At 42.3% G+C, this 25,956-nt stretch overlaps 3 protein-coding genes and 1 long non-coding RNA gene across 6 annotated transcripts in view; 2 read left to right on the forward strand and 2 right to left on the reverse strand.

The window, feature by feature from the left end:
• The window catches only part of PEX1 (peroxisomal biogenesis factor 1), a 45,402-nt gene extending 43,084 nt beyond the window's left edge, over window positions 1–2,318 (forward strand). For 2 of the 3 annotated variants that reach the window (XM_077776224.1, XM_077776225.1), the window contains exons 23-24: window positions 257–387; window positions 2,046–2,318. In XM_077776224.1, coding sequence (XP_077632350.1) covers window positions 257–387; window positions 2,046–2,130 — 216 coding nt within the window. In that variant the 3' untranslated portion in view covers window positions 2,131–2,318. Of the gene's footprint in view, window positions 1–256; window positions 388–2,045 lie in introns of those variants that run through there. The other variant, XM_077776226.1, reaches the window with a different exon arrangement.
• Window positions 2,319–11,765: 9,447 nt separating this feature from the next.
• GATAD1 (GATA zinc finger domain containing 1) lies at window positions 11,766–19,586 on the reverse strand. Its single transcript, XM_077776216.1, has 5 exons — window positions 19,441–19,586; window positions 18,608–18,733; window positions 16,936–16,995; window positions 14,805–14,988; window positions 11,766–13,159 (listed from the first exon to the last, which is right to left on the reverse strand). Exons 1-5 carry the CDS (start codon window positions 19,561–19,563, stop codon window positions 12,969–12,971), a joined length of 684 nt encoding a protein of 227 aa, XP_077632342.1. The 5' UTR covers window positions 19,564–19,586; the 3' UTR covers window positions 11,766–12,968.
• LOC144241682 (protein lifeguard 1-like) overlaps window positions 19,467–25,956 on the forward strand; it is a 43,362-nt gene continuing 36,872 nt past the window's right edge. Inside the window, exons 1-4 of the mRNA XM_077776260.1 lie at window positions 19,467–19,540; window positions 21,985–22,153; window positions 23,188–23,273; window positions 24,133–24,268. Coding sequence (XP_077632386.1) covers window positions 24,267–24,268 — 2 coding nt within the window. The 5' untranslated portion in view covers window positions 19,467–19,540; window positions 21,985–22,153; window positions 23,188–23,273; window positions 24,133–24,266. The remainder of the gene's footprint in view (window positions 19,541–21,984; window positions 22,154–23,187; window positions 23,274–24,132; window positions 24,269–25,956) is intronic.
• LOC144241684 (uncharacterized) lies at window positions 22,279–23,930 on the reverse strand. Its single transcript, XR_013338154.1, has 3 exons — window positions 23,575–23,930; window positions 23,218–23,343; window positions 22,279–22,330 (listed from the first exon to the last, which is right to left on the reverse strand). It is a non-coding gene; the product is annotated as an uncharacterized LOC144241684 (long non-coding RNA).

The following is a 25,956-nucleotide window of genomic DNA, read 5'->3' on the forward strand; positions in this document are numbered from 1 at the left end:
GTAAAAACTTGAAAATTGTTTTTCCTTTTTTGATGTGTATTTTGGTTAGTAAATGAGCTCTATTTATAAAGAAGGGACTGAAACACATTGATCGTTTGATTATATGCATCCTGCTGTCTAACAATTTTTAATAATCTTATGAGAAAGAGAATGTGTGGTCTTCTAAAAAAAAAAAAATGATGGAAAGAAAGAACACATGGGCGGCTCCTTTTTCCCTCACAGCCGTAGGTTAACTTTGTGCCCTTTTCTGTTTCAGGAGGATGACTCCCTTAACCAACCAGGACCAGTCAAAACCAGTCTGGCTGTTAGCCAGTCCCATTTAATGGCTGCCCTCAGTCACACAAGGCCATCCATTAGCGAAGACGACTGGAAGAATTTTGCTGAACTGTAAGTAACCGATTCTGCTTCAGAAATACAGATATTACAGGTGACAGTTCTTCACTTAAACTTTTAAAGTTACTTATTATGAATATATAAAAGGCCACTCCGGGCCAATAGCTGTGCATTTAAATACTCCAAAATTTAAAAGAGTATTGATGTAAAAAATGAATTTTCATTAACTGGTTCACTTGATTATATTTGAACTATTTATAATGAACTGATTTTTAAAGCTTTGAATAAAAGGAAAATTAAAATCTCAAAATGATTCCAATACAGTTTGTAAAAACTGTTCTGAAAAATGTACCTGTTTTGCTTTCTTTAAATACATTCACATGTATTCCTTGTGGCCCGTGGCCAGCACACATTTGGATTTCCAGGCTTCTTGCAGTTGTCTCTGTGCACGTTAGGAGTTGGAGACCCATGGACTGGGGACCATTCACATACAGGATTTTGCTTAATTCAGTGCAAAAAAGGTTTATTCCTGGTTCTAGAAGTTACAGCTCTTGTTTAATTTTGTAGTAGTTGGTGTGGGCATGTGTGGGCACACTGTAAGAGCAGAAAGATTTTCCCTTCTTCCCTTCTTGTTCTTTGACTAGTCTAATAATTAATTGACGTAAGACAGTAGCAGGAGAAAAATAATTTCATACATACGGGAGCTCCATTAAAATAGATACGCCATCCTGAGCTAAGGAAAGAAATAGGGGCCTGGGGCTTCAAAAGGGAGGCAGGAATTCACAGAGGTGAGAAGAGCAGTTGTTTGCTCTGCTGTCAGTCTCAGATAAACAGTCCTCTCTGGTAATAGGAAACTAAATTCATCAGGCAGGTAAGGGAGGTAAAAAACTTTTCCTGAGTCTGCTGGCTCTTGATCCCCTTCAGCTCAAAATAGTCCACATGCCAGAGTGGCACTTCTGTTCCCCCTCAACATGGGTGAGTAATATGTACTTACTGTAGAAAAATCAGAAAACAAACTTCCCTTAATCCCACCCCTGCCAAAGTATATATTTGTATGCTTTGTTCCCTTCACTGAGACGCTCTGCATGTATTGCTGTATAGCAGGCCCCCTTTCATCCATCTTGAACATTCTTTCACATTTTAAACGTTACTACTTTGTTTTTAATGTCATTTTATAGTATGGCTGGGCCACAATTTCCAGCACTTGGACATTTAAGTGGCTTCCAGGTTTTCCCTGTTACACCAATATGATAAAGAACTTCCTCCATTATCTACATTTGAGGTGGAATTGCTGCAGTGCAGGATACATTTTGTTTTTACAGCTTTTGAGATCAGTTGCCTTCCAGAAACACTGTACAACACAGTACATGGAAAGGGCCAGTTTCGCCATAACCCTAACACTGTACGTAATCTCTCTCTAAATTTGACCAATGTGACTGGAGAAAAATCTAACAATTTACATGCCTTTGATTAAAACAGTAGGCTTTTTTTATGTCACTGCCATGTACATTTTATCTTTTCTAACTTGTCTCTTTATGCCTTTTGCTACTTTTTTTATTAGAATGTTTAACTTTCAAAAATTTAAGAACTATAATGTGTTAAGTTTTTTTTCTTGTTATTTCCTTTTGTTTCTTAAAATATAGTCTATTTGCAAACAATTCCTTGTCTTTTGTAATTTAGAATTTACATGTTAAATATTATCTCTTTTTAAGGTATGAAAACTTTCAAAATCCAAAGAAAAAAAAGAATCAAAGTGGAACAGTGTTTCGACCTGGACAGAAAGTAACTCTAGCATAAAACATACTTATGATTTTGTTTTTTGCTGGCTTGTTCCTGTGTTGTAACAGTAAAAATGGGGTCTGTAAATTTATTTTTAACAAATTAGATTCATCTATAAAATCACAGATTGGCAAACCTGTGGTTATGTCATAATCAGGATTACTTGAGATTAATTCTGTAGAATAAATTGGGATATTTATAACTGATTCTGTATCTTATTTCCTATATATCTAAATTAAACCTTAGTGAAAAAATATTATCCTAATGGTATAAGTAATTATTTTCTCATCTGAAGAAAATACATTTCTTAGAGCTCAACATATTTGACATCTTCCTTGCATTTGACAAATCTTATACTTAGCAACTTTGGTCATTTGGAAATAAGATCCAATGCCCTGTTCTTCTATCAGAACGTGTACACTTTACACACGGTTCAAATAAATTTAATTATTCCCACCACCAGAAATGAGGTCATATCCCCTTAATATACTACATCTAGCTCCAAAACCAGGATTTTGAATGATGTCCATTTCTCTTCTGCTACATCTTGACTTTGTCTGGATATTTCCTGATCTGTGAACTAGATGTAAACTCAGCCACCATCAACACAAACTGTGTATACTAATGCAGTAGGGAAAGAAAAAGTGAGGACGTTAGGTGAAGTATAGAAATAAATACATGAAATGGCAAAGAGGGACACCTGGGTGGTCCTGTCTGTTGAGTGTCTGACTCTGGATTTCAGTTCAGGTCATGATCTTGCAATTTGTGGCGATGAAGCCCCATGTCAGGATCTGCGCTGGTGGTGCAAAGCCTGATTGGGATTCTCTCTCTCCTCTCTGACCCTCCCCCCCCCAATAAATAAATAAAGAAATGAAAAGAAAAGAAAGAAAAAGAGAAGAGAAAAAAAACAAAAAAAGAAAAGAAAGAGCAAAGAAAAGTGTACAGGCCTCAACTCTCTTTCTTTGATGTAGACCTGAGAACTGGGTCAGAGACCATGACTATATTGTGATGACTCAAATCAGACCTTTGTTTATTAACTAGAAGATTTTCAAATTCTAAAACTCAAGTAGGATTTTTGAGCCTCTGTTTTGATCTTCAGGACCGCACAATTAGTTGTGCAGCATCAAAGAACCCTGCAGGGCAGACCCTTGTAATAAATGCACTGTCTGCTGGTTATGGTAGCCACATCCACCTGGCTTCATACATTGCATGTTCCTGGTGTCTGCTACCCCAGGATCTGCTCATCCCCACTGAAATCAGAAAGCCATTTCTACTGCAATATCTCCCTATCAACTTCGTCTCCCACCAACTATCACAGTTTCTACAGGCAGACTCACTCAACCACCTTTCCAAAACTCTCCCTTGCCTTTGTATGCTCCTTGGCAAGTGAATTACTGAGTCACATGATCTCTATTATAGCCATGCATGGCTATGTGACATAGTTCTAGATAGCACAGGGAAGTAGAAGTCCCTGGGGTGGACTTTCTTCCTGAAATGAAGGCACAACATCTGCAGATGCAGCAACCATCTTCAAACATGAACGTGAGAACCGTAGGTAACTGAGGCAGAGCAAGAACGCAAGGGGCCCGTTTCCTTGATGGCATCACTGAGGTGACATATCAGCCCCAGATGTGCTGTGCCTCGACCTTTTTATGCCAAAGACAGATAAACCTCTTGTTTACTTTTCTTATAACCAAGATCGATCCTAACAAATACACCAATGTATTTCTAAGGCTTTGTTGAAGGAGTATTTTCTGACACCCCCTCTATCTTGGGGGACACGGTTGGGTAGTGGTGAGTTGGTGAGTTAGACATGATTCAATCACAGAACATGTCTATCTCACAGTCTTTGAATTTCTTTATATTCCACAAAGGTATTTCAGGCATCTCAGTGAGGTAGGAGGGCTAAAAGGTCTCCATTTATTTTTATTTATTATTTTTTCAAAGAAACTTTTTTTTTTATTTATGGGAGAGAGAGAGAGAGCGCGCGCGAGCACACAAGCAGGAGAGAGGGGCAGATGAAAGAGAATTTTACACAGGCTCTACACTCAGCATGGAGCCCTACTCAGGGCTCAATCCCATGACTGTAAGATCGTGACCCGAGCCAAAATCAAGTCAAAGGCTTAAGTGAACCACCCAGGCACCCCTAGTACTCGATTTATAAAGGCTCCATCCCTGCTGTTTGTCTGCTAGGCCTTATTTACTCAGGTTCCATATTTTGCCTCTGAAGAAGCCAAAGCAGCCATGTTCCTACTTCAAAGAGGAAGCAAGAAAGTTAATCCTTCTCTGAGTTTTGTCCTAGGCCCCAAACACCTGATGACATCTAAGATCCAGATCCCACACATGTTCTAGGACATCAGCTTCAAACAAACCTTGGGTGACGCTGGCATCATAACCCCTAACCTTCGGTAATTTATGTAACACCTATAGTTCACCTGACACCTTTGGTCGGATCCTACCCTGGATTCCCAGAGGAGCATGTACCCTAGACACCTCCCTTCCGATACAAACGCCTAACCCCAAGCGACAAATTCATTCTTCCCTGAGTCTCCCAGACACTCCCTCTGCTACTCTCCACCTGTCACTTACACCACTCAATAAACTCTGTTTTCACTTTCCCTGGCTCGTGTTTGGTTTCTATCCTGCAAGAAGCCAAGGACCCTCCTCTGGGTCCTTGGACCTGGCCTGCCCACATCATATTTTGATGACTGTGAAGGAACCCTGAGAGGAACAGCGGTACCCCAAAACAGTCTGCACAGTACAATTCGACCTCCACCCAGGGGTTATGGTATGTTCCTCCTCTAGGAAACAGAATTGGAAAGTAACAGTTACTTCCTATCTCTGCACTTCTGTGAACTGGCCTGTTCTCTGGGAAGAGGGAAATGTGGAGAAACTCATACGGGGACCTGTTCACACCCTCCACACCCGTTGTGCTCTGACAGCTGTGTGGCTTCTGGTTCCCCCAGGGATCCCAAGGCAGAGCAGGATCCCATGGGGGTGCACCAGGGCTCACTCGTGCATTTCCGCATTTCCCCAGGCTAGTTACTCGGGTGACCACAGGAGGGTACTCCCTCTCCCTGTGTGCTCTGCTGGCTCGCAGTTTTACCTTCACTGCAAAGTCTCTTCACTCTGGCTTCTGGACAGTTTCAAGGTTATTAGTTGGCATAAGAGACTGAGTCACTCAGCTCCGAAGAAATGGGATACTTGCTCCCTCCCACCAAAGGCAACAGTCCTACAGGGAACTCTCTTTCATGGAAATTAATTTCTGGCTTGGCCAGGAACACACACAGAAGGATCGATCATCCAGTGCTGTGACAAGCCCCTACGGCCACTTTAGACTTCTGCTGCTCCAGAGAAGCCGAGACACATCGGAGAGGAAGATCAGCCCCTTGGTGACTCTCTGGGATGTTATCCCTGTAAGTAGCATATTCCACCCACCACTTCGTTCCCCTAGAATAGAGTTTGGACTCCTAACTCTCTCTTTACTCTTTTGTCCACGGCCAGGTGTCTCCTTGCAGTTCTGGGACATCAGGATTGAACTGAGGCAATTCCAGGACAGTAGAACTGCCTTGAAGATTCTTGGACGATCCTGATTTCGGACCAAAGGATGGTCCTGCGGCCCCCATGGGGCTGGGTTATTGGATGATGGTAGAGAAGACACACGGCAGNGGCCCCTTGGTGACTCTGGGATGTTATCCCTGTAAGTAGCATATTCCACCCACCACTTCGTTCCCCTAGAATAGAGTTTGGACTCCTAACTCTCTCTTTACTCTTTTGTCCACGGCCAGGTGTCTCCTTGCAGTTCTGGGACATCAGGATTGAACTGAGGCAATTCCAGGACAGTAGAACTGCCTTGAAGATTCTTGGACGATCCTGATTTCGGACCAAAGGATGGTCCTGCGGCCCCCATGGGGCTGGGTTATTGGATGATGGTAGAGAAGACACACGGCAGGCTGGAGCTGTGGCAGGTATGAGGGAGTGGGATTTACACCCAAGCTGGTTTTCTGTCTCTTGTAGACCACACCCTCCTGCTCACGGTGCTGGACCCCATTGTGCTGCTGTGTCTGCTGTGTCACAGGCTTGGCAGCAGCGCTGGGCACGTCCAGAGGTGTCTACTTCCTTCCTTCTCTCTGCTTCTTCCCACTTCCCCTTTGAGCTGTTTGCTTCACTATTCTTTTTTTTTTTTTTTTAATATCTTTATTTCTAGGAGAGAGAGAGAGACAGCGTGAGCAGGGGAGGGTCAGAGAGAGAGGGAGACACAGACTCTGAAATAGTCTCTAGGCTCTGTGCTGGCAGTCAGCACAGAGCCCGACGTGGAGCTCGAACCCACGAACCGCGAGATCATGACCTAAGCGAAAGTCGGACGCTTAACCGACTAAGCCACCCAGGCGCCCCTTGCTTCACTATTCTTTACAGGCACGTTGGAAACTATCCCGTTTACAGGATTCGGTTTGTCTGTATTACTATCATCACATTGATGAATGGCATAATTCCTTATCTTTCAAAACCGATCTGTCTCTTTGGTTTCTAGGAAACCCTGGGACTTTTATCCAATTCACTCAGCCAGGACCACCATGGCCAGGGCCTCTTTACTCTACCTCAGCTGTCTGGCATTGCTGACAATACTTCCCTAGGATCTTATCCTCCCTTTGCAACCAACCTGACTTTTTGGTTAATGCAACACAGCTGTTTGACTTCTGTTGTGCATTTGGATCCTTTTGTTGTATTTATCTGGAAGGACAACATCCAGACCTGTCCTTTGTCTATTTCTGACTCAAGTGCCTTTTAAAACGTCTGTTTTGCCAAATTCCGTGTTCTAGGCTCGCGAGTCCAACTTCCTCTGCCCATTTGTATGACCCACTTAATTTCAGGATAATCATCCAGCAGACTCCATCAGAAACCTTAGCAGAGCGAGCTGCTGTTGCTTTCCTCTTGCGCTTGGAAAGATGAAGGCAGGCAAACGAAAGTGCAGAATCTGGGTCCTGTGTGACAGAGGGGAGCCATACTGTCACCAAACAGTCCCCACAGACAGGTCCTAAACAGGGGCAGCTGTGAGCATCCCAAGACTCCACTAGGGTGCATCCTAGAGAATTGGGCACAGTTTAAATTGGGTGATTTATTTATTTATTTTTAATTTTTTAAAACATTTTATTTATTTCTGAGAGAGAGAGACAGAGAGAGAGACAGCATGAGCAGGGGAGGGGCAGAGAGAGAGGGAGATACAGAATCTGAAGCAGGGTCCAGGTTCTGAGCTGTCAGCACAGAGCCCAATGTGGGGCTCGAACCCACGAACTGTGAGATCATGACCTGAGCCAAAGGCAGACGCTTAACCGACTGAGCCACCCAGGTGCCCCCTAAATTGGGTGATTTAAAGAGAAAGAAATTAATATTGCATTGTAATGAAACTTGGCCTCAATATCAACTGCAAGACCAAGAAGTCTGGCCTAAGAATGCGGTGTTAACACCATCTTATAGTTTGAACTGCTTTGTAAATAGGAGAATAGGTGGGAGGAAATCCCATATGTAATGGCCTTTATGGCACTGTATCAAGACTCAAAATTAAAGGAAAATTATAGAATGTACATAACTTATTTTTCAGAATTGAAAAAAATCTGACAGGTTGGATGCCCCGCTCCCTGAAAGCCCATCCCCCCCAGAAGGAGGGTCCCTGCATCTAATGAGACTTCGGACACAAAGGCCAGTCCTGCTGAGCCCCTTCTGATCCAGTGAGTCTTACTCATATTCAGATGTGCTCCACCCGTATCCACCTGGGCTCTGAACCAAGTTCTGCGGTTGCTCCAGGAGACATTCAGTATCAACCCACCGAACTCAGGGCCTCTGGGTTTCCACTTAGGGAGACTGCAGGTGGCGATGGAGGGACTTCTGGGGCACATGTGCCATTCTCCATGAGTGATTTGTCTTAATGTATGGAAAAGTTTGGCTGGTTCTTTGAGGGCCAGCCAGATTCACTGAGAAATTTGCTAGGTTAACACTGACCTTCAATTTGACCTGGGGAGATTTACAAATTTTGTTGCCCCATTGTTGTACTGCAGAAGAGAAAGCTAGAATATTGAATGGTGCCTGGACGTAAGCCAATGAGGTGGCAACTCATAATCAGGGACGCTGGAGGAGAAAGAGGAGAAAGAGCCCCAGATGGGGACCTCCAGTGGAATTATCAGTGGGCTCCAGGAGACCTAGATGAGAGAAATTATGATAACTTGTTTAACTGAAGGAATGGAGTGATGTATAGTAAAACTAGTTAACTGTGACACGTGAGAGAAATTAACTCCAGGGAAGGATGAAAATCCAGTTCTCTTCCAAGGGAGATTGGTAGAAGCCCTCGGGAAATATACTATACTAATATTGTGGAGGCCGCTTTTAGGCAAACAGGCTCGGGCAGTGGAATGCAGAAAGGGCCACAGTGACCACCTGGCTGAATGCAGACGGGCCTTTCAGGTGACCCACCCCAAAATATGCACGGTCCCTAGCTGATTAACGGGCTACTTACACCCAGTAACAGTTACCAAAAAAGGGAAAATTCCAGATGTGGCCACACCTCCGCACCTTCCCCCCTAAAACGCAAGCCCTTCGCACTGCCTGGTGGTAGACAGTGTCTTCCTCTGCTGTCCTGCCTGCCTCTCCTTTGCGGTGTGTTCAATAAACCTCGATCTCCTTGGTTCTCCCTCAGGTGAATTCATTCACCTCCCACCCCACTGGCTTCTACCCCACATGGGGGGCCCCATCCTATCAAGAGATACCCCGTTAGGCACCACAGTACTGACCCTAATTCTCCAGAGGGGCAGTCTCTTTTAGCTGGGCATTTTACCCTGCAAGCTGCCCCAGATATCAGGGGAAGTTTCCAGGAGGCAACCACAGTGCCTCAGATTCCTGTGAGCCAACTGTGGGTCACAGGCCTTTGCTGTATTTAATAACAGGGACAGGGCAGAAGAAGTAGACAAAATCACTTACCGCAGGTGACACACCTAACTTATAGCACCTGCCATTGGCTCCATGCCACCCCGGAGATACCTACTTCCTGGGATTGTGGACCCAGAGCCTGATAAAGCCAGGCCAGAGCCTCCTATTTGCCAAGAGCTAGGTCCCAATCAGTGTGCCTTCTGCAAATAAGATGGCCACTAAAAAAGGGATTGTCCCCAGCTTTGAGGGAAGAGGGACCAATCCCTAAGCCGTTAATGGTCGAAAAGGCTGGGGACTGAAGAGGCCCAAGCCTTCTGGACATCTCTAGATCTCATTGAAGGAACGTGGGGGTAATCCTTAATGAGGCAGGTAAGAAGGCATAGGTTTTTGTTTGTTTGTTTTGTTTTGTTTTTTATAGTTTACTGTCAAGTTGGTTTCCATATAACACCCCAGTGCTCATCCCCACAAGTGCGCTCCTCCATGCCCCTCTCCTCCACCCCCATCAACCCTCAGTTTGTTTTCAGTATTTAAGAGTTTCTTACGGTTTGCCTCTCTCCCTCTCCTAACTATTTTTCCCCTTCCCCTCCCCCATGGTCCTCTTCACTTTCTCCTATTCCACATATGAGTGAAAACATGGTATCTGTCCTTCTATTTCACGTAGCATAACACCCTCGAGTTCATCCACTTTGCTACAAATGGCCAGATTTCATTCTTTCTCATTGAAGAATGCAGAGTTTTTACTAGACACAGGAGCCACTTAATGTCCTAACCCAGCACAGGAGCCTCTGTCTTGGGGCACCTTGGTGGCTTGGTCGGGTAAGTTCAGGTCATCATCTCCCGGTTCGTGAGTTCAAGCCCTGCATCGGGGCTCTTTGCTAACAGCTCAGAGCCAGGAGCCTGCTTCAGATTCTGTGTCTCTGTCTCTTTCTGCCCATTCCCTGCTTGTACTCTGTCTCTCTCTCACAAATAAACACTTAAAAAATAAAAAAAATTAACACAACAACAAAAAAACCATTAAAGATGCCCACTGATGTAAAAAAAAAAAAAAGAAAAGAAAAAATGCAAACACACTACATAACGGGGTGCTTGGCTGATCTTAGAGCCATGAGTTCAAGCCCCACAATGGGCGTACAGCTTAGTTAAAAAATAGTAATAATCATATAAATAAAAAGTTTATAATTCCATCTGTCCACCTTTCCCTATGTGACCTCATTACCTTTCAATTTAAAAAACTTATTGAAGTAAAAAAAGGAAGGAAGGAAGGAAAAAGAAAGAAAGAGAAAGAAAGAGGCCAAATACTTGTAAATAGCTTATAATAAAAAACAGCGGTTCCTTGCCTTATCCTTCAGAGCCTCAGTAACTTTGTCAGTATTTGATCAGAAAAACAGAACCAATAGGGATGATCTAGAATAAAGGATCCATGATGGAAATTTTACTTCACAAAATGTGGGAGCCTGTTGAACAGTCTTCTGTAAGGTTGTAGCTTCTGTGTCTGGTACTGGGGCCAGTGGGGCAGGTGGTCTAGAACGGAAGGTGAGGGACAGGCGAGGAAGGGCAAACTTGAACCTGCATCAGCTGAGAACCTGAATGGCTTGGGATAAATTTTCCAGATACTCACGTTAAGATTTATTTGTGTACAAGAACTATTTAAAGCTCCTCTTAAAAACATCCTGTTAAAACAATCTTAAAAATATTCATCTGATTCTAGAATATAACAATCTGAAATTCTACTTGACTGTAAATTTGAAATTAGAGCCAAAGTTATTATTAACTAGTATTACTAGTTAGTATGATGTAACTAAACTAACTATAACTAAAGTATTAATAGGCATTTTAGTAACAACATCCATAGAGTCCATAATTTGGATTCTAACTAACAACTCCCATAAGTAAAGACTTAAGTTAGGTGCTGTGGGGCTTATAAAAATGAGTAAATGAAACCTACCATCTCTGTCCCCCAGGAAACACAGAGGTGGGGTGAGGGCAACAGAAGCAGAAACTTAAAAGCAACAACAGAATAGAATATTCACGGATTTCCAGGAACCATGGGGAAACTGGAAGGGTCTCATGGAGAGTGAGAATATGAGCGCCTTAAGCAAGGCCTATTGGGGTGAAATTGAAGGAAACAATATGAATAAAGGTTTGGCCAGGAAGATGAGGAGGATGTTAGGGGAAACATTTCAGTGGTGGGGAGAAGGGGCAGACGAGGCTGGGAGTATAAACTGGGGCCCTATCGGGCAGGCCTTCAATAACAGAAGAAAAGGAATGAATTTACCCTGAGTGGTAGGAACTATTGGTATTCGTTGAGGAAGAAAGTGAAAATTCAATCTTTATTTTAAAAGATATTATAGAAGTATTTACCAATTTATAAACAAATGGTAAGTATACTGTTTTTTTCAGTATTTACTAATTTTATTAATTTTTAAATGATTTCATTTTTAAGTAATGTGTACACCCAGTGTGAGGCTTGAACTTAACCACCTCAGGACCAAGAGTATCATGCTCCCCCGGCTGAGCCAGCCGGGTCCCCCATTATTTCCTCATTTTAATAAGTATCTTACATTAAGTATTTCTTTTCTCAATCAGCCATTCTTTGAAAGTTTCCTAAAATCAATTCTATATTGATCAATCTGTTGCTCCAAATTAGGAGTAAAACCATGGTATTTTCTATTTATACCATTTTTAGATAGAAAGCCCCACATTTGATTGTTTAAATGAAATAAATCCAAAGTAAATACAATATGAAAAATACATTTTAATCCAAAAGTTTGAATATTAGCACTTAGCTATTTACAATAGTATTTACAATAAATTTTACTGTAACTTTTATGGAGATAACTATGCACATAGAGCTATCTACAGTTGCTTGCTTCTAACATACAAACCATCACTGTGTAGAAAAATGTGAACAGTTAAAACTGCTACAACTCAAAATCATTATTAAATAAGATTCTGACAAATTTTCTTGGAATTGAAAAATGCTGGTTAAGTCCCGATAGAAGAGGAAGCAAGATGTATGGGCCCTACTTCTTCCCATTTTCACATTGTTCTCTTACTTAGCTGACCTGCACTTGAAGTAAAACTTATACCTGAATTGTGGACAATTTCATAGAAAACAGGGCTTTTAAGTCTAAAACTTTGTTTTAGGCCTGTTACTATGAGTCTATAGCAGATGGTTTAACCTTAGGTAGACTTTTTAAAGATATTAAATGCTTATGGCCCATTAATCATTTTTATGACTGCCAAATGGTTGTTCTAATAGCGGTCAAGAAACTACCAAGTGGGATGCCTGAACACTATGTGTCTCCTGTGTGCTTTGCGTGAAGTTGACTGCTCTACAAAATTTTACGGTTTGACCCGAAGCCTCAGTTTGAGAAAGGGAGGTAAAAACAATCAGGAAGGAGCAGCTCTGTTAAGATCAAAAAATATTTCTGAATCCATCTGCTATAGAATAAAGTTTTTAAAAGCCCAGGCTGATACAATCATCCACCAGTCACTTTCTTTAAAGTGGCCAACAGTCTATCTAGCATTTTCCAGATGAGAAAATAAAGCTTGTGTAACTTTGTGATAGACACAGTTGGTTATAGCTACATTTGATCTGATTAAGTCCTGGGGTCAGAAATCTAAACCTTAATTACTATTTTGTTCTTGTAGAAAAATACAATCCATTTAGGAAGTTTCTAGAAATAAATCACAGAGAAAAATAGATACTACCTGTTCTTAATGGTCTCCCTGGAAATTATAGTCTTTGCCTGTCATTTAATTCCTTGTTACCATTTTCAATTTCCAATGACTAGTAATAAACAAGTTACTGGTTACTGGGTACTAGGGAAAAACTTCTTAGTCTTCCTTCCATGTAGGAATTTCATGAAGGAAACATGGCATGTCTTATAGCAGCATGAATCCAACATAACCGGAAATATGTTTTACTCTCTAAACTACAAATGGTTGGCAACGGTTTCCTTAATAGTGATCGCAGGAGTAGGTCCGACATGAGTCCATATATAGCCCTTCTCTGGTCTGGTAGGAACTGTGGGAAACGGTGATGAACGTGACTTGAAATATTCAGAAGGTGCGTGACATACAAATTCCAAGTATTCCATCTTCCTTGGAAGATCCTCCTCTGGTCCTAAAAGTCAGTCAATGGAAAGATTAAACACCTTTGAACATATATGTCCTTTTCACAAAGGGTTAAAGTTCCTAGACGCTAGGACAAACCACTCTGGTGACCTGACATTCGTCCTCGACACATGTATTATTCTGAAGTCACCCTCTACCACTTTTTCTACTTTAACTATTTAACTCCCCCAAAAAGTGACTCAATGTAGAAAGGACTCTAAAAATAATATTAGCGCACCAGTGTTTATTATATGTCCATACTGTTCTAAGTACTGTACATATATGGATACTTTGAGTTGTCACAACTCTGCTCGGAGGCAGGTACTATTATTATTCCTCTTCTATGTATGAGACGACAGAGATTAAGGAACTTAATGTACGGCCCAGGGCCATATAGCTGGTATGTGCTGGGCTATGAACCCAGACAGTCTGGCTCCAGCATGTGTGCTCTGAACCTCTATGCCATGCTCCCCACTCGAGTGTCTGAGGATTAGAGGAAGAGGTGGGAGAGGAGCCCCAGAGGTGATTCTTCACATCACCACCTCTGCTGAGAACTCAGTCCTATAGGTCAGGGAGATGCAAGTCCACTCCTCTTTGTACCTACAAGCAGAAGACTTAGAACTGATGGTGTATCAAGCTTCAGTCATAGGTGAGAATAACAGCAGTAGGTATTTGTCCCTGAGTTCCCTCTGGAAAAAACAAAAACTCTTTGCAAAAGTAATGCCAGCTCTCTGCAGAAAGGCTGAAAATATAGGATAATTTTAAAATTCTGAATACTTTTTAAATTGTATTAATCAGCAACTTCTCCCTGTGAGTGTACAAGAGACATTTATACTTCTTTTGTCAGCTTTGAAATTCATAAGAGGACAGTGGCTGCCATTCCAACTATACACAATGACATGTTATAAAAGGTCTAGGATGATATGTGTGACATGTGGAAGGACACATGATGAAAATTCATAAGATGCTAGAAATAATAGGGACAGCGGCTTTTCAAATTATTTTTAACTAGATTTTTGTAAGTAAATTTGCCTAAATAAGCCTAATTCTTGAGCAATAAATTCTTTTAATAGAATTTAACCTGAGTCACTCAGTAAAACCTTATCCATGTCACTTTTTAGTAGGTATATACTGCCCTAACTCAAAAATTGATGACACTTGAACTCCAACTATATAAAATATCTTTCATATTTTCTACAGAGTTCTTTCCTTTTTAATATTTAATGATGCTTATGTTTATCATGGACTGAATTACAGTTCCCCTAATTCATATGGGCCCTAACCCCAGACGTGACAGTATTTAGAGATGAGGCCTTTGGGGAGGTAATTAAGGTTAAATGAGGTCATAGGGTAGAGCCCTAATTTGCTAGGACTGACATTCTTCTAAGGAGAGGAAGAGCTGCTAGGAGCGTGCACACTCGGAGGAAAGGCCATTTGAAGCCTCAGGGAGAAGGTGGTGCCTGCAAACCAGGAAGAAAGCTCTCATCAGAAAGTGATCCTGACAGCACCTTGATCTTCAGCCTCTAGCACTGTGAGAAAATAGATTTTGTGTTTATGGCACTCGGCCTGTGCTATTTTGTTACAGCAGCCTGAGCAGACTAAAACATTCCTTTATATAATAGTGGAGAATTACCTGTGCCACTTGTCATACTCACCGATGATATAGGACGCAGGATCAAACTGGCCCCGGGGGCTCGAAAGGGTGGGAATGAGCCACGTCAGCGCGGCACTCTTCTCGCAATATTGGTCCTGGATGAAGCCCCTGATCTGAGCATAGTAGGGCTTTCCATCTTGTTCGTCAATCACAGAAACAACGTCTCCAATTTGATAATACACTCCCTAGAGGAGATAGAAGATAATCCCATATTTGAAACAAAAATAACCACAGCTATGCACTGAAACCTTAACATGAAATAAGCAGTTTGCAAAGTGGTCAGTAAAACACCTTTGAGACGGTCTAATACATCAACATTTCTACGGTTGATGCCAATCCTAAATTTTTTCACTCTTGAACAAAAATTAAACAACACTTATGAAACTTGCATCTGGAGAAAACATTTGTTTATAAAGACACTTTGATTTCATATCGGAACAGTGCTATCCCCATAATTTTGGCCACAGCCATCTAGCTGTAGACAGGATAAGCGACTTGCCGAAGGCTACATAAGGCAGAGAACGCAGCTGAGTCTCCTTTACCAGCTCAGTGGTCCTTCTCTGTCCTGTATTGAAAAGCAGTACTTACCTGATGAGAATACGCTCTACACATCTCCCTCACTGGCCTCCATAAAGATAATGGACAGGACAAATTCAAACACAAATAAATGACAGAAACTCTTCTGATTACAGTCTTTAGGACAGGTCCTTTCCCATCCACTGATAATGTCCCACAAGGCAGTTACCTATATTTCCAGCATTCAAGTCTTTTTTTTTAAATGGATTTATTTATTTATATTTATTGATTCTTTTAATGTTTATTAGAGAGAGAGAGACAGACCATGAGCTGGGGAGGGGCAGAGAGGGAGGCCCACACAGAATCCGAAGCAGGCTCCAGACTCTGAGCTGTCGGCACAGAGCCCGATGCAGGGCTTGAACTCAGGCCACGGGATCATGACCTGAGTCAAAGTCAGACGCTTACCCGGCTCAGCCACCCAAGTGCCCCTCAAGGCTTCATGTCTTACGCCTGCTCCACTTCACAGCCAAGTACTTAATCTGTACATGTCCTGTGTCTAGCCCTCAATATGACTCTTGTCTGCTACCTGTTACATGTCTTCTTCCCTAGGTCTTGAAAAGTAAATAATCTCTCCTTCGAACATTTATAATGGCTGATCCAAATCTTCTATGATACTCAGCACTTCCTTAGGTATGTGTGGTTCTGAGCTAGAGAAGGAATTCTTGACTTGCAGGAACCAGGTGATTTATTGCTGCTTCACTCAAAACAGGGCATTGGCAGCCGGTAAAGCCAGTAAAAATCTGTGCATCTTAATCCTAAAAATAATTCTGAAGAAATACTTGCAGTAAGTGAACTGCAGGGGTCCTGGTGAACCCTTCATCCACATGTCTAATGGCGGGTAGGTACGGTTAATGTGGGCCACAAGCTGGTACTTGCTGGTTCACATCCATCATCATCTGGTCCTTGTAGCTGCTACTCAAGGTTCTTTGTCATATAAATACTTTGCACTTATGGTTTACTTTGTCTACACATAGAATCATTATTCCCAAATTACAAATGATTAGTTTGTTTTTTCACACACATAAAAAACAGGGCCTTGCTTAACATAGGCACTCAAATATATGCTGAATATTAACTTTATATAATAGTATGAAAACAGAACTGCAAGGCATAGACAGTATCTTGGCAAAAGGCGAGCAGTACCTGGCACATGGTAAGTGTTTATTAACGTGTTGTGTTGTGTATGTACATACACAGAGCACTGAACGTGACGAAGGCATTTAAGGAGTCCCTTCGTTTGCAGGGTGGTTTCAGGGTTTTGGGCAGATAAGAAGGAAGGTCAGCATAGCACACGTGAACTCGTTCATGACTTCACACTATACATTAGCATTTTAAGATACTTAAAATACTTAAAAATACCATGTTTCAATAAGCAGCTACCCCGCAGCTCTGGATATGTTTTATACCAGCCACTTATGGAGGGAAATAGCTTAGAAAAGAACAAGAAACAATCACACATTCTACAGAGGAGCAGAGACATTTGGACGAACCCAACATTTGGCAGCATATCCTACAACAGGCCCAAATCTTCCCTCAGTAACCCTACAGATGCTCACCTTATAAAAGATCGATTCTGCAGTGATTATGGTGGAAACAGACTCAGGAGCTTTGATGGGCTAGGGAAAATTAAAAAAAAAAAAAAGTAAAAATATTAGCACATTCATAGTGTATTATGTGTGTGTAGTGTATCTAGGCATTTTTTCCAGCCATCTATGAGAATTCTGTAACTTCAGAAATCCTAAATCTGTTGTTTATTGAGAAGGAGTGCAATAAAAAGACAAACGATTTTCTGAATGTTGTGGCAAGGCAGTCTGAACACTTCCATGGCTATTTCTGCTACTGTCAGCTTAAAAATTGCTGAGAACCAAAGCACAAGCTTCTGATTATGCTGCCGAGATCTACTGCAGGCGCTCTCAAAGCTTTATTACATATTAACATTCTAGTTATAAAAACGTTCTGGCTCCGATGGCCTGGGCATGACAGGAATAGAAGTCATAAAAAAATACGTAGGTGAACACAAGGTAAAAAAGTGTCTCCTTGAAGACATTTTCCATCGCAGCTTATCTATGGAACTGCTAGGATACTCATTGTCATCAGAGGTAATTTTCTAGCAAGGCCGAACTGAGGCTATATGAAGCTTCTTGGGAGTTCTTAGAAATTTGCCGCCACCCGACCATTACTGAAATCCCTTCTTAAGCTGAGTATACGCTTGTGTGCCCCAACACAAGAACCAGGCCTCCCCAGACATGTCTTGGCATCATCTTTGGAGAAAGGGGTTGCAAGAGAAACTGATACTGAAATAACTTCAGGGCATATTCAGCCACACGAGAGGAAAACATGGGTTTAAGTGACACAACTATATTCACATGCACATTTACTTACATGCTTTGTCTAGTTAATGAATGCCTCATTTTAAGAAAACTAAGCTATAAAAGACTTAAATAAATTAGAGGCAACTCTTCTTAATGGGAAAAGCATCTGCAGTCTGCACAAGAATACACTGCAGGGCCTGTGTTTTATAAATGAATATGCCCAACTTCAGAAATGCCTTTGCTGGTAAGTGAAGCATTCCTGTTCTGAAAGGAAAGAACACCATACTGAGGTGTTAAAAAGCAGTCTACATTTCTGTTTGGCCATTTTCCCCTGTGTTTACAAAATTCCTGAGCATTTGCTTCAACAAAAGGTGCCTTCAGCTACCCCCAGCACAAGTCTGCCGGCCATCTATTTTCTTACAGCAGAAGAAACGGTTAGCAAAATTTTTTATTCATATTCATCAAACTGATCACCATAAGTCAGTAAGATACATTTTCTGGGGCTGTAATAACAAACATATGTAAATGAATCAGGTCTGGTATTTTTTACTTCAGTCTTTAAAGAATAAAAAGAAATTTTTTTCCCGAATATACCTGGCGATACCAAGAACCATAATCCCACCTCCTTTGCACAGAGGACCCAATAAAATGCATTCAAGGTTTAGGTTTCTTTTAGATTCATATTTTTATTTCCCAGTGGAAACAAAGCTAAAAAAATGAGAAAGGATATTATTAACTGTAAACAGTAAGCCTCCTGCAACGGAGTTAACTTCCTTTTAGGAAGGGGTGGACCACTCCCCAGAATATGGCAGAAAGGCTCCCAAGAGCAAAGTTCGGATGAGAGATGAAGGCAGTGACAGACACACTACACACACAATGCCATTACCGTAAAAGACACTGTCCACAATCATCTTACATTTTTTAATTTAAAAATATGTCTTCTCCCTTTTCCTTTAGTGGAAACTTTCTTTTCAGCAGCTGGAGCAGATTTGTATTTAGTGTTTCTGAGCCGAGCAGACCTCCTGTGAATTTCCTGTTTACTCTGTTATATAAACAATTAAAGAACAAAAAAGATAAAATTGTAGAAAGATTGCTGTCCAGATACAACCATCTTACAAGGACTCTAGAGTAAGCACTCTATGTTGACTTTTAAAAATTAAGAATGAACCTTCTCCTTTTATGCTGGGTAATCACCGGAGCTAATCAGAACGGGAGGGCCCTAGGCAAGCATCTCCACAGCCTCCGAAAAGGTGTGAACTACTTACAGTAAGGCGGGGAGGCAGGAGTGCGAGTAAGTCTAGGCCAAGGCCAGAACTCTAACTTTGTAGGTGTTTATAGTAATGGACAACCCTTGACGACTGAACTCTCGAGCCCCAGGGCGAGAGTTAGGTATGGCACTACCTACAGTGGAATACTTATGCAGCCATTTAAGACAATGACATGGTATTACTTAATATGACATAATGGTAAAATAACCTTTTACAGGGAAAGAGGTCCAGTAGCAAGATCCTGTTTAGTGTCTGTGTATACGTGTGTGTACTGAGATGTCTGGTTACTCCTGCAAGTGTTACTACAACGAAGGGGACTTCTGAAGGGTTTTTAATTTTCTTGCGTTCGGTACACTTTCAATTGCTGAAAATAACAAAAGGTGCCTTAATGGGCCAAATTGACGAAGATCTTTTCATTGTGGGAGGGGGGCGGCCCGCTCTAGCAGGGTCGCCAGAATCCCGGAAGGCCCCAGCGCACGACCTGTNCCACGCCGCCCCGGCCAGTGCAGTGGTGGCAGAGGATCTCCCCCTGCGGGCCCTTCTTCCACATGGAGGACGACGTGGTCTTGCAGACGCTGCAGGTAGGCTTCAGGCCCAGGGGCATCGTGGCGGGCTCGGGCCCCCCCCGCGGGCNGCTGCCCCCTGGAGGCAGGAAGGCGGTTCCACCCGCTCTTTGCCCAGCACCTACACCCTGAGGCCCGCAGCGCCGGGAGGTGGGCTCGGAGGCGGGACCCGGCCTGGGAAGCTTCCGGGGATGGGCGGGGCCTGCGCCGCGCTGGCCTGCCCCCCTGACCGGAAGTGCCCCCCTCGGGATTTCTGGAATTGGACTGTAGTGCGACCCTCGATCCCCCGCTAGGGGACCTGATCTCCCACTAGGGAAGACGTTTGCAAACTTTTTGGCCTGGAATTGGCAGGTAAAATGCAGAACGCCAAATTACATTTGAATTTCAGATAAGCAACGAATAATATTTTGATACGAGTGTATCCCATGGAATAGTTATCTGAAATTCAGATTTCACTGGGTGTGCTGTATTTTTATTTGCTAAATCTGGCACTCCTACTGAGGGCCCCTTTACGGTCTTAAAAATTATAATTTAGACCTCCCAAATACTTTTGTTTATAGGAGTTACATCCATGGACGTTTATGCATCAGTAGTTGAAACACATTATAAAGCCTACGATGTCAGGCCTGCATTCGTTAGCCATTGGATGATGATGTCATCACATGCCCTGTAGCCTCTGATCTTGAGCACGCCAGTGAAAGCATGAAAGTGGAAAGACAACTGGCGTGGCATTGTTGGAAACACTTTTGACCAGGAGGACTTTCAGAAAGGGTCTTGGGGCCTCCCTGGGCCACACTGGAGAACGGCTGACCTAGTACAAGGGCACTATGAGAAGCCAGCTCCCCTCTTATTAATATCACTAGTCAAAACAGGCTTCACCAGGGAATGGGGTCTCTGGTTTTCCGCCTCACTTCATAGTGTAGTGGTTGCATGCCGGTCTTCAAGACCCTGGGTTTTCTAGACTTGATATGCTTGGAGAGATCTCAGTGAATATGTTGGTGGCCTGTCCCAAGGAGAAAAAGAAGAAAACTATATTGAAAGGCTATGATGTCGCAAAATCTAATTTAGTACTTATGACAACCCTGAAAGGAGTTATTATCCCTATTTTATTGTAAACTGATGATTAATGGAGGACTATGATTTGGGCTGGTTGTAGGCACATAGCCTCTGCTCTGGCACCACATCTGGAAAGGCCTTCAAAGCAGCCCTAAGGTCTGGGCTGTGGCTCAGGCATTCTTGCTCCGAGTCTAGTTTTCCCCAATAGTAGAACAAAATATTAACTACTTCCAAGACCATTATGGGGATTAAGACCAACTGTAAAAATTGTCGAGAAAAATAGGTAAGGACTGTTGTCTCCTCATTTTAGGACAGTGCACTCTGAAGGACATCTAGGTGGTAAATTTCACGCCCCCTAATGCATCTCACCCATCTCCTAATGTACTACTCTTGGCAGTTCATCTGCAAATTACTCCCTCTCATTCACTGAGAACCTTGACCCCTGGCTCACCAGCTTTGCCATCCTGAGTTGGGTCAACATCCACATGTGTGAACACCCAACACAGTTTCCTCCATTCCCCCTCAGCCCACATCTCCATCTCCTGTTTTTGTCAGCTCCTACAGCTCCTGGTCACACCCTCCACCCTTATGAGATCATCAGGAAAAACTACATTTCCCTCCCTTTTATCACAAAGGAACTCCGGCCACCAAATCAAGAAGTAGAACATTACCACCACAAAAGCCCCTGCTTGCCCCTTATCCAGAAATAACCATTGTATTGACCAGACACCATCAATTTTGTAGATTCCCCTTGTTGGGTTAAGCAAGTTGCCTTCTAGTTCTACTTTCACCACAAAGCATACAATTTTATCAAATGGTTTTCTCTGTGAGATGATCACAATGCTTTTTCTTTGGTATCAATGTGTGGATTACATGGATAGATTTCTGAATGTTAAATTAACATTACAACTCCTAGAATGAATCCAACTTGGTCATGATACACCATCCTTTTCACATACTGCTGGATTTGGTTTACTAATATTTTTCAAATTTTGTGTCTATGTTCATGAGATGGGCTTACAAATTTCCTTTCTTGTAATATCTTTGTCAAATCTTTGCATCAAGATTATGTTGGCCAAAGTAAGGACTTTGGATGTCATTCTGAGTGACACATGGAACTACTTGAGGCTCTTCTATGTGCTGATATGAAGATAAAGGAAAGAAAGCAATTTATAGAACCGTGTATAAAATATCACTTTATGTACATTTCAACGCTATATGTGTGTGATAAGTACTTGTGTTGGTTGTTTAGGCGGAAGACTGTTGTCAGTTGATGGTAACAGAATTGGTGAGGGAGACTTTCACTTTTCATTTTGTATTGTTTGAATTTTTTTCACCACATAGTGTGTTCCTTTTATTGTATTATTTTTTTTGAAAAAAAATTATAATTTTTTTTTATTTTTCAGTGAGAGACAGAGAATGAACAGGAGAGGGAAGAGAGAGAGGGAGACACAGAATTTGAAGCAGACTCCAGGCTCTGAGATGTCAGCACAGAGCCCGATGCAGGGCTCAAACCCACAAACTGAGATCATGATCTGAGTGGAAGTCAGATGCTTAACCGACAGAGCCACCCAGGTGCTCCATGTTCCTTTAATTTTAAAAATAGAGAAAGTATCAAATGGGAAAAAAACGAAACACAGGCAGTTTTTCAGCCGTAAAAATCCTCTCCCAATTGGAGATAGTGGTGCACAGTGGATTGGGTCTAGTTCAAGGATTGGCAGCCGGATCTCCTCTTGTGGTTCAGGTCCTTTTCTGAAGGAAAAGTAAGGATGGTATTGCCCACCTCAGGGCTGGGTGAAGATTTGATCAGTTCTTGTACTTGGCTTGTAGTTCTAAGTCGAGAAGTGGCGCTTCTCCTCCAAGGAGCAAAGCTATCAGTCCCATGCAGATATACTAGAGTGTTAACAGAGTGGTGTGCCGTGGGGACAGACTGTGGTTGGGGCTTGGCAGAGAAGATGATGTGGTTAGGGGTGGAGGGGCAAGTCAGGAGGTGAGGGAAATGGGTGGGAGAAAAAACTCAGAAAAACAACTCAGTATAGGCTGGGACCCAATCCCCTGCTTCCTCACTGGTGCCTCAGTAAGAGCAAGAGCCACAACTGGCCAGGCTGGGCTCCCTGAGGTGCCAGGTGCCAGAGGAGAGGTCTGAGACTGAAACAGAGAGAGAGAACCCAGGCTGGACCCAGGGGAAGGGTTCAGTTGCTGCCCATAGAGAAAATTTGTACCTATGGGGATGCTTGAAAAAATTCTGTTCATGGTGTGTTTGTGTGTGTGTGTGTGTGTATGTGTGTGTGTGTGTGTGAGAGAGCGAGCTTTGAAGAGAAATAAATAGTTCCTAAGGACTTACAGTTAACACTAAGGGAAAGGAATCAAACTGAATTCTCCCAGGGAATAATCAGTGTTGACAAGCAGTCTAATTTGCATGATTTAGGTGTTGCATGGTTCATTAATTAAAAGTCTTAAAATTAAAAAAAAAAAAAGAGAGAACCGCTACATAAAATACATGACAGGATGGTTTCAAAGAGAATACTATTCATCACACTTTGTGTCTCAGTGAATATGGGCAGCGTGAAACTCCTTGACCGTTCATGCCTTTGTGCTGTTCATCTTAGGGGCAGAGCACCTGAGTCCCACTTACTTACCCTGTCAAAGGAGGACACTAAGAGCAGATACTCCACAGGGTCAACGTGAGCATTCGGTGAGTGATTACATGTGAGACTATAAACAACTTCTGCATCTGGTAAGTGCCCGATTGATTAATGTTGATTCTGAGGCCAGTAAGAAAGGAGGAGAGGAGAGAAGTGAGAAGGAGAAGATGGAGGAGGGGGAAGCATTTCTTTTGACCAGGATGGTCAAGGCATTTGCTCTACTCCCCCCTGACATGTAACCTTGGGAAAATATGTGTCCAATTGTCTACTGACGACAAACTAGAGAGAGAGATTGTGGACGGGGCAGAGATGGTGCAGGAGAGGAGAGCCCAGGCAGACACTCTCACTGACCTTTCCCTTTGTCATCTTCAGGAGGGGCGTCGTGATGTCCACCTCCCACCACAGACACACCCTCACGTCATAACCTAATGCAGTTGCTTCGTTGTACGTTTGTTCCATGGCTCCCACATGGGACCTGTGCCTAGAAGCCTTGGACTAAGGTTTTAGGACTCTCTTTGACCTGGAAGTTGGTTTTGGAGGTTCAGGGGTAGGGCCTCACTGAGACTCAGCACGCAGCACGTCAGCCATGACCCTTTGACCAGTAGGAGTCTCAGGGGATAGACCTGACTCAGAGGCCCTCTCCTACGCAGCGGGGACCCTGGCCCACCCCAGGCTCCAACTGCCACTCCCCTAACTGTCACTCAGAACTTCCCTTCTCAACCCCAGGGTCTGCCTGTCCTTTGGATTGACCTCTGATTTAGGAGACAAGAAGGACCAGGTGAATGCCTTGTTCTATGATTAAGGTACCAGCTGACTGTAGTTTCGTGAGGAGAGCTCAGCTGCCTTTGATTTTTGTTAGTTTATTTTTGTTTTCAAGTGGTTTGAAACTTGCTGCCTCCTGATTTGCAGGGCTGCACGGGGGAGGAAACCAACTCAGGGATTAAAGCATCTTTCAGCGCTTCTCAGCTGTGTGGGGAGGCGGCTTTCCTCGGAGGAGCTCCAGACTTTATCAAGACAGAGAAATCTTGCTTTTTCTCTTCAAAATGTAAATATCTTTTTTAATTTACATAATTAGTAAGTGCTCATTATAAAAACTCATGCACCTCAGAATGAATTCCCCAACTCTGCTCTGTTAGAGATAAACATTTTAACAGTTTGTAGTATATGTCTTTAGTCTCTGGAAGTGTGTGTGTGTGTATAATTCAAAGTGTATAATTCAAAAGTGTATTGCAGGGGCGCCTGGGTGGCTTCGTCGGTTAAGCGTCCGACTTTCGCTTAGGTCATGATCTCGCGGTTCGTGGGTTCGAGCCCCGCATCGGGCTCTGTGCTGACTGCCAGCTCAGAGCCTGGAGCCTGTTTCAGTCTGTGACTCCCTCTCTCTCTGACCCTCCACTGCTCACGCTGTCTCTCTCTCTCCTAGAAATAAATAAAAATATTAAAAAAAAAAAAGTGTATTGCAGTGAACTTATGACATGAGTCCATATATATCTACCTTTTCTTTGCCAAAATCAATTTAACCATTTCCTTAATGACTGATATTTAGTCTGTTTTAAATTTTTTTGGCAGTTACAGTGAGTAAGGTATTGAGTTTCCTTATATCTGTATCATTGCTTGTTTGTGCAGGTATTTTTATGGGATAAGTTCCTGAAAATGTAATTGTTGGGTCTAAAGTAACACGTATTTTGAATCTGAGGCTGCCAAATTACTCACGAGAATAAGGTTGACACAGCTGCCAACCTTCACCACTTCACCACGGGGCACAATAGGCACATTGCCTAGGGCCCACCGTCCTTTTAGGGGTCATGAAAAAGTTTTAATTTCTTTTAAAATCAGGAGAAAAAAATATAAGAATAATAATGAATACATAGTATACAATGAATCCAACCTGGATTGTATTTTTTTATACCAGTGCAGCCATAAAATGTATATTTTAATATTTTTTTTATGGAGGGGGACCCCCCAAAGGCAAATGTGTGTAGGACCCCCACAAGTTGTAATGTGACCCTGGGTTATCCATTTTTTCCACATCCTTGCGACTCTGAGAATTATCTTTATAGTTTTCACCGGTCTTTTATGCAAAAAGAAATAAGTTCACAATTGTTTTTACTTGCACTTTAGATATTTGTGAGATATTATCTCTTAAATTTATTGACCACTTAACTTCCCTTTATGAATTGCCTATTTGTATTATTTTCTCATCTTTCTGTTGAATTGCTCATCTTTTCCTTGTTAAAAACTTCTTTTTACAGTATAGTAAACATTGCAAATTTTTTTCATAATTTTGCATTTCAGACTTATTGGTATCTTTGTGTAATGATACTTAAAGTGTTTTTGTACTCCAGATTTGGCAAGCCTTTCTTTTATGGTATCCTTCTTCCAAAGGCTTACGAAGAGTTTCATTGATAATTTGTTTTGTAGAATATCGATGGCTATTAGATAGTCTACAAGATCCTACAAGATTGTAGATATTCTACAAGATATTATAATATCTTTAATTCATCTGGAATGCATTTTTGTAAAGGATGTGAAATGTTTCTTGTTTTCCAAGCATAGCCAGTTGGTCCAACACCATGGGACAATAATTTGAAATGCCACCTTAATCAAATTTTAAATTCTCATATATATACATGGGTCTATTTCTTGTATCTCTTCTATCCCACCACTCCATCTCTCTATTGATATGCTGGCACCACACTTTTAATTCTGTAGCTTCATGATATTTTGGTGTTTGAT

Source organism: Crocuta crocuta, unplaced genomic scaffold (genome assembly GCF_008692635.1).
Source record: "Crocuta crocuta isolate KB4526 unplaced genomic scaffold, BGI_CrCroc_1.0 scaffold37, whole genome shotgun sequence".
NCBI classification, from domain to species: domain Eukaryota; kingdom Metazoa; phylum Chordata; class Mammalia; order Carnivora; family Hyaenidae; genus Crocuta; species Crocuta crocuta.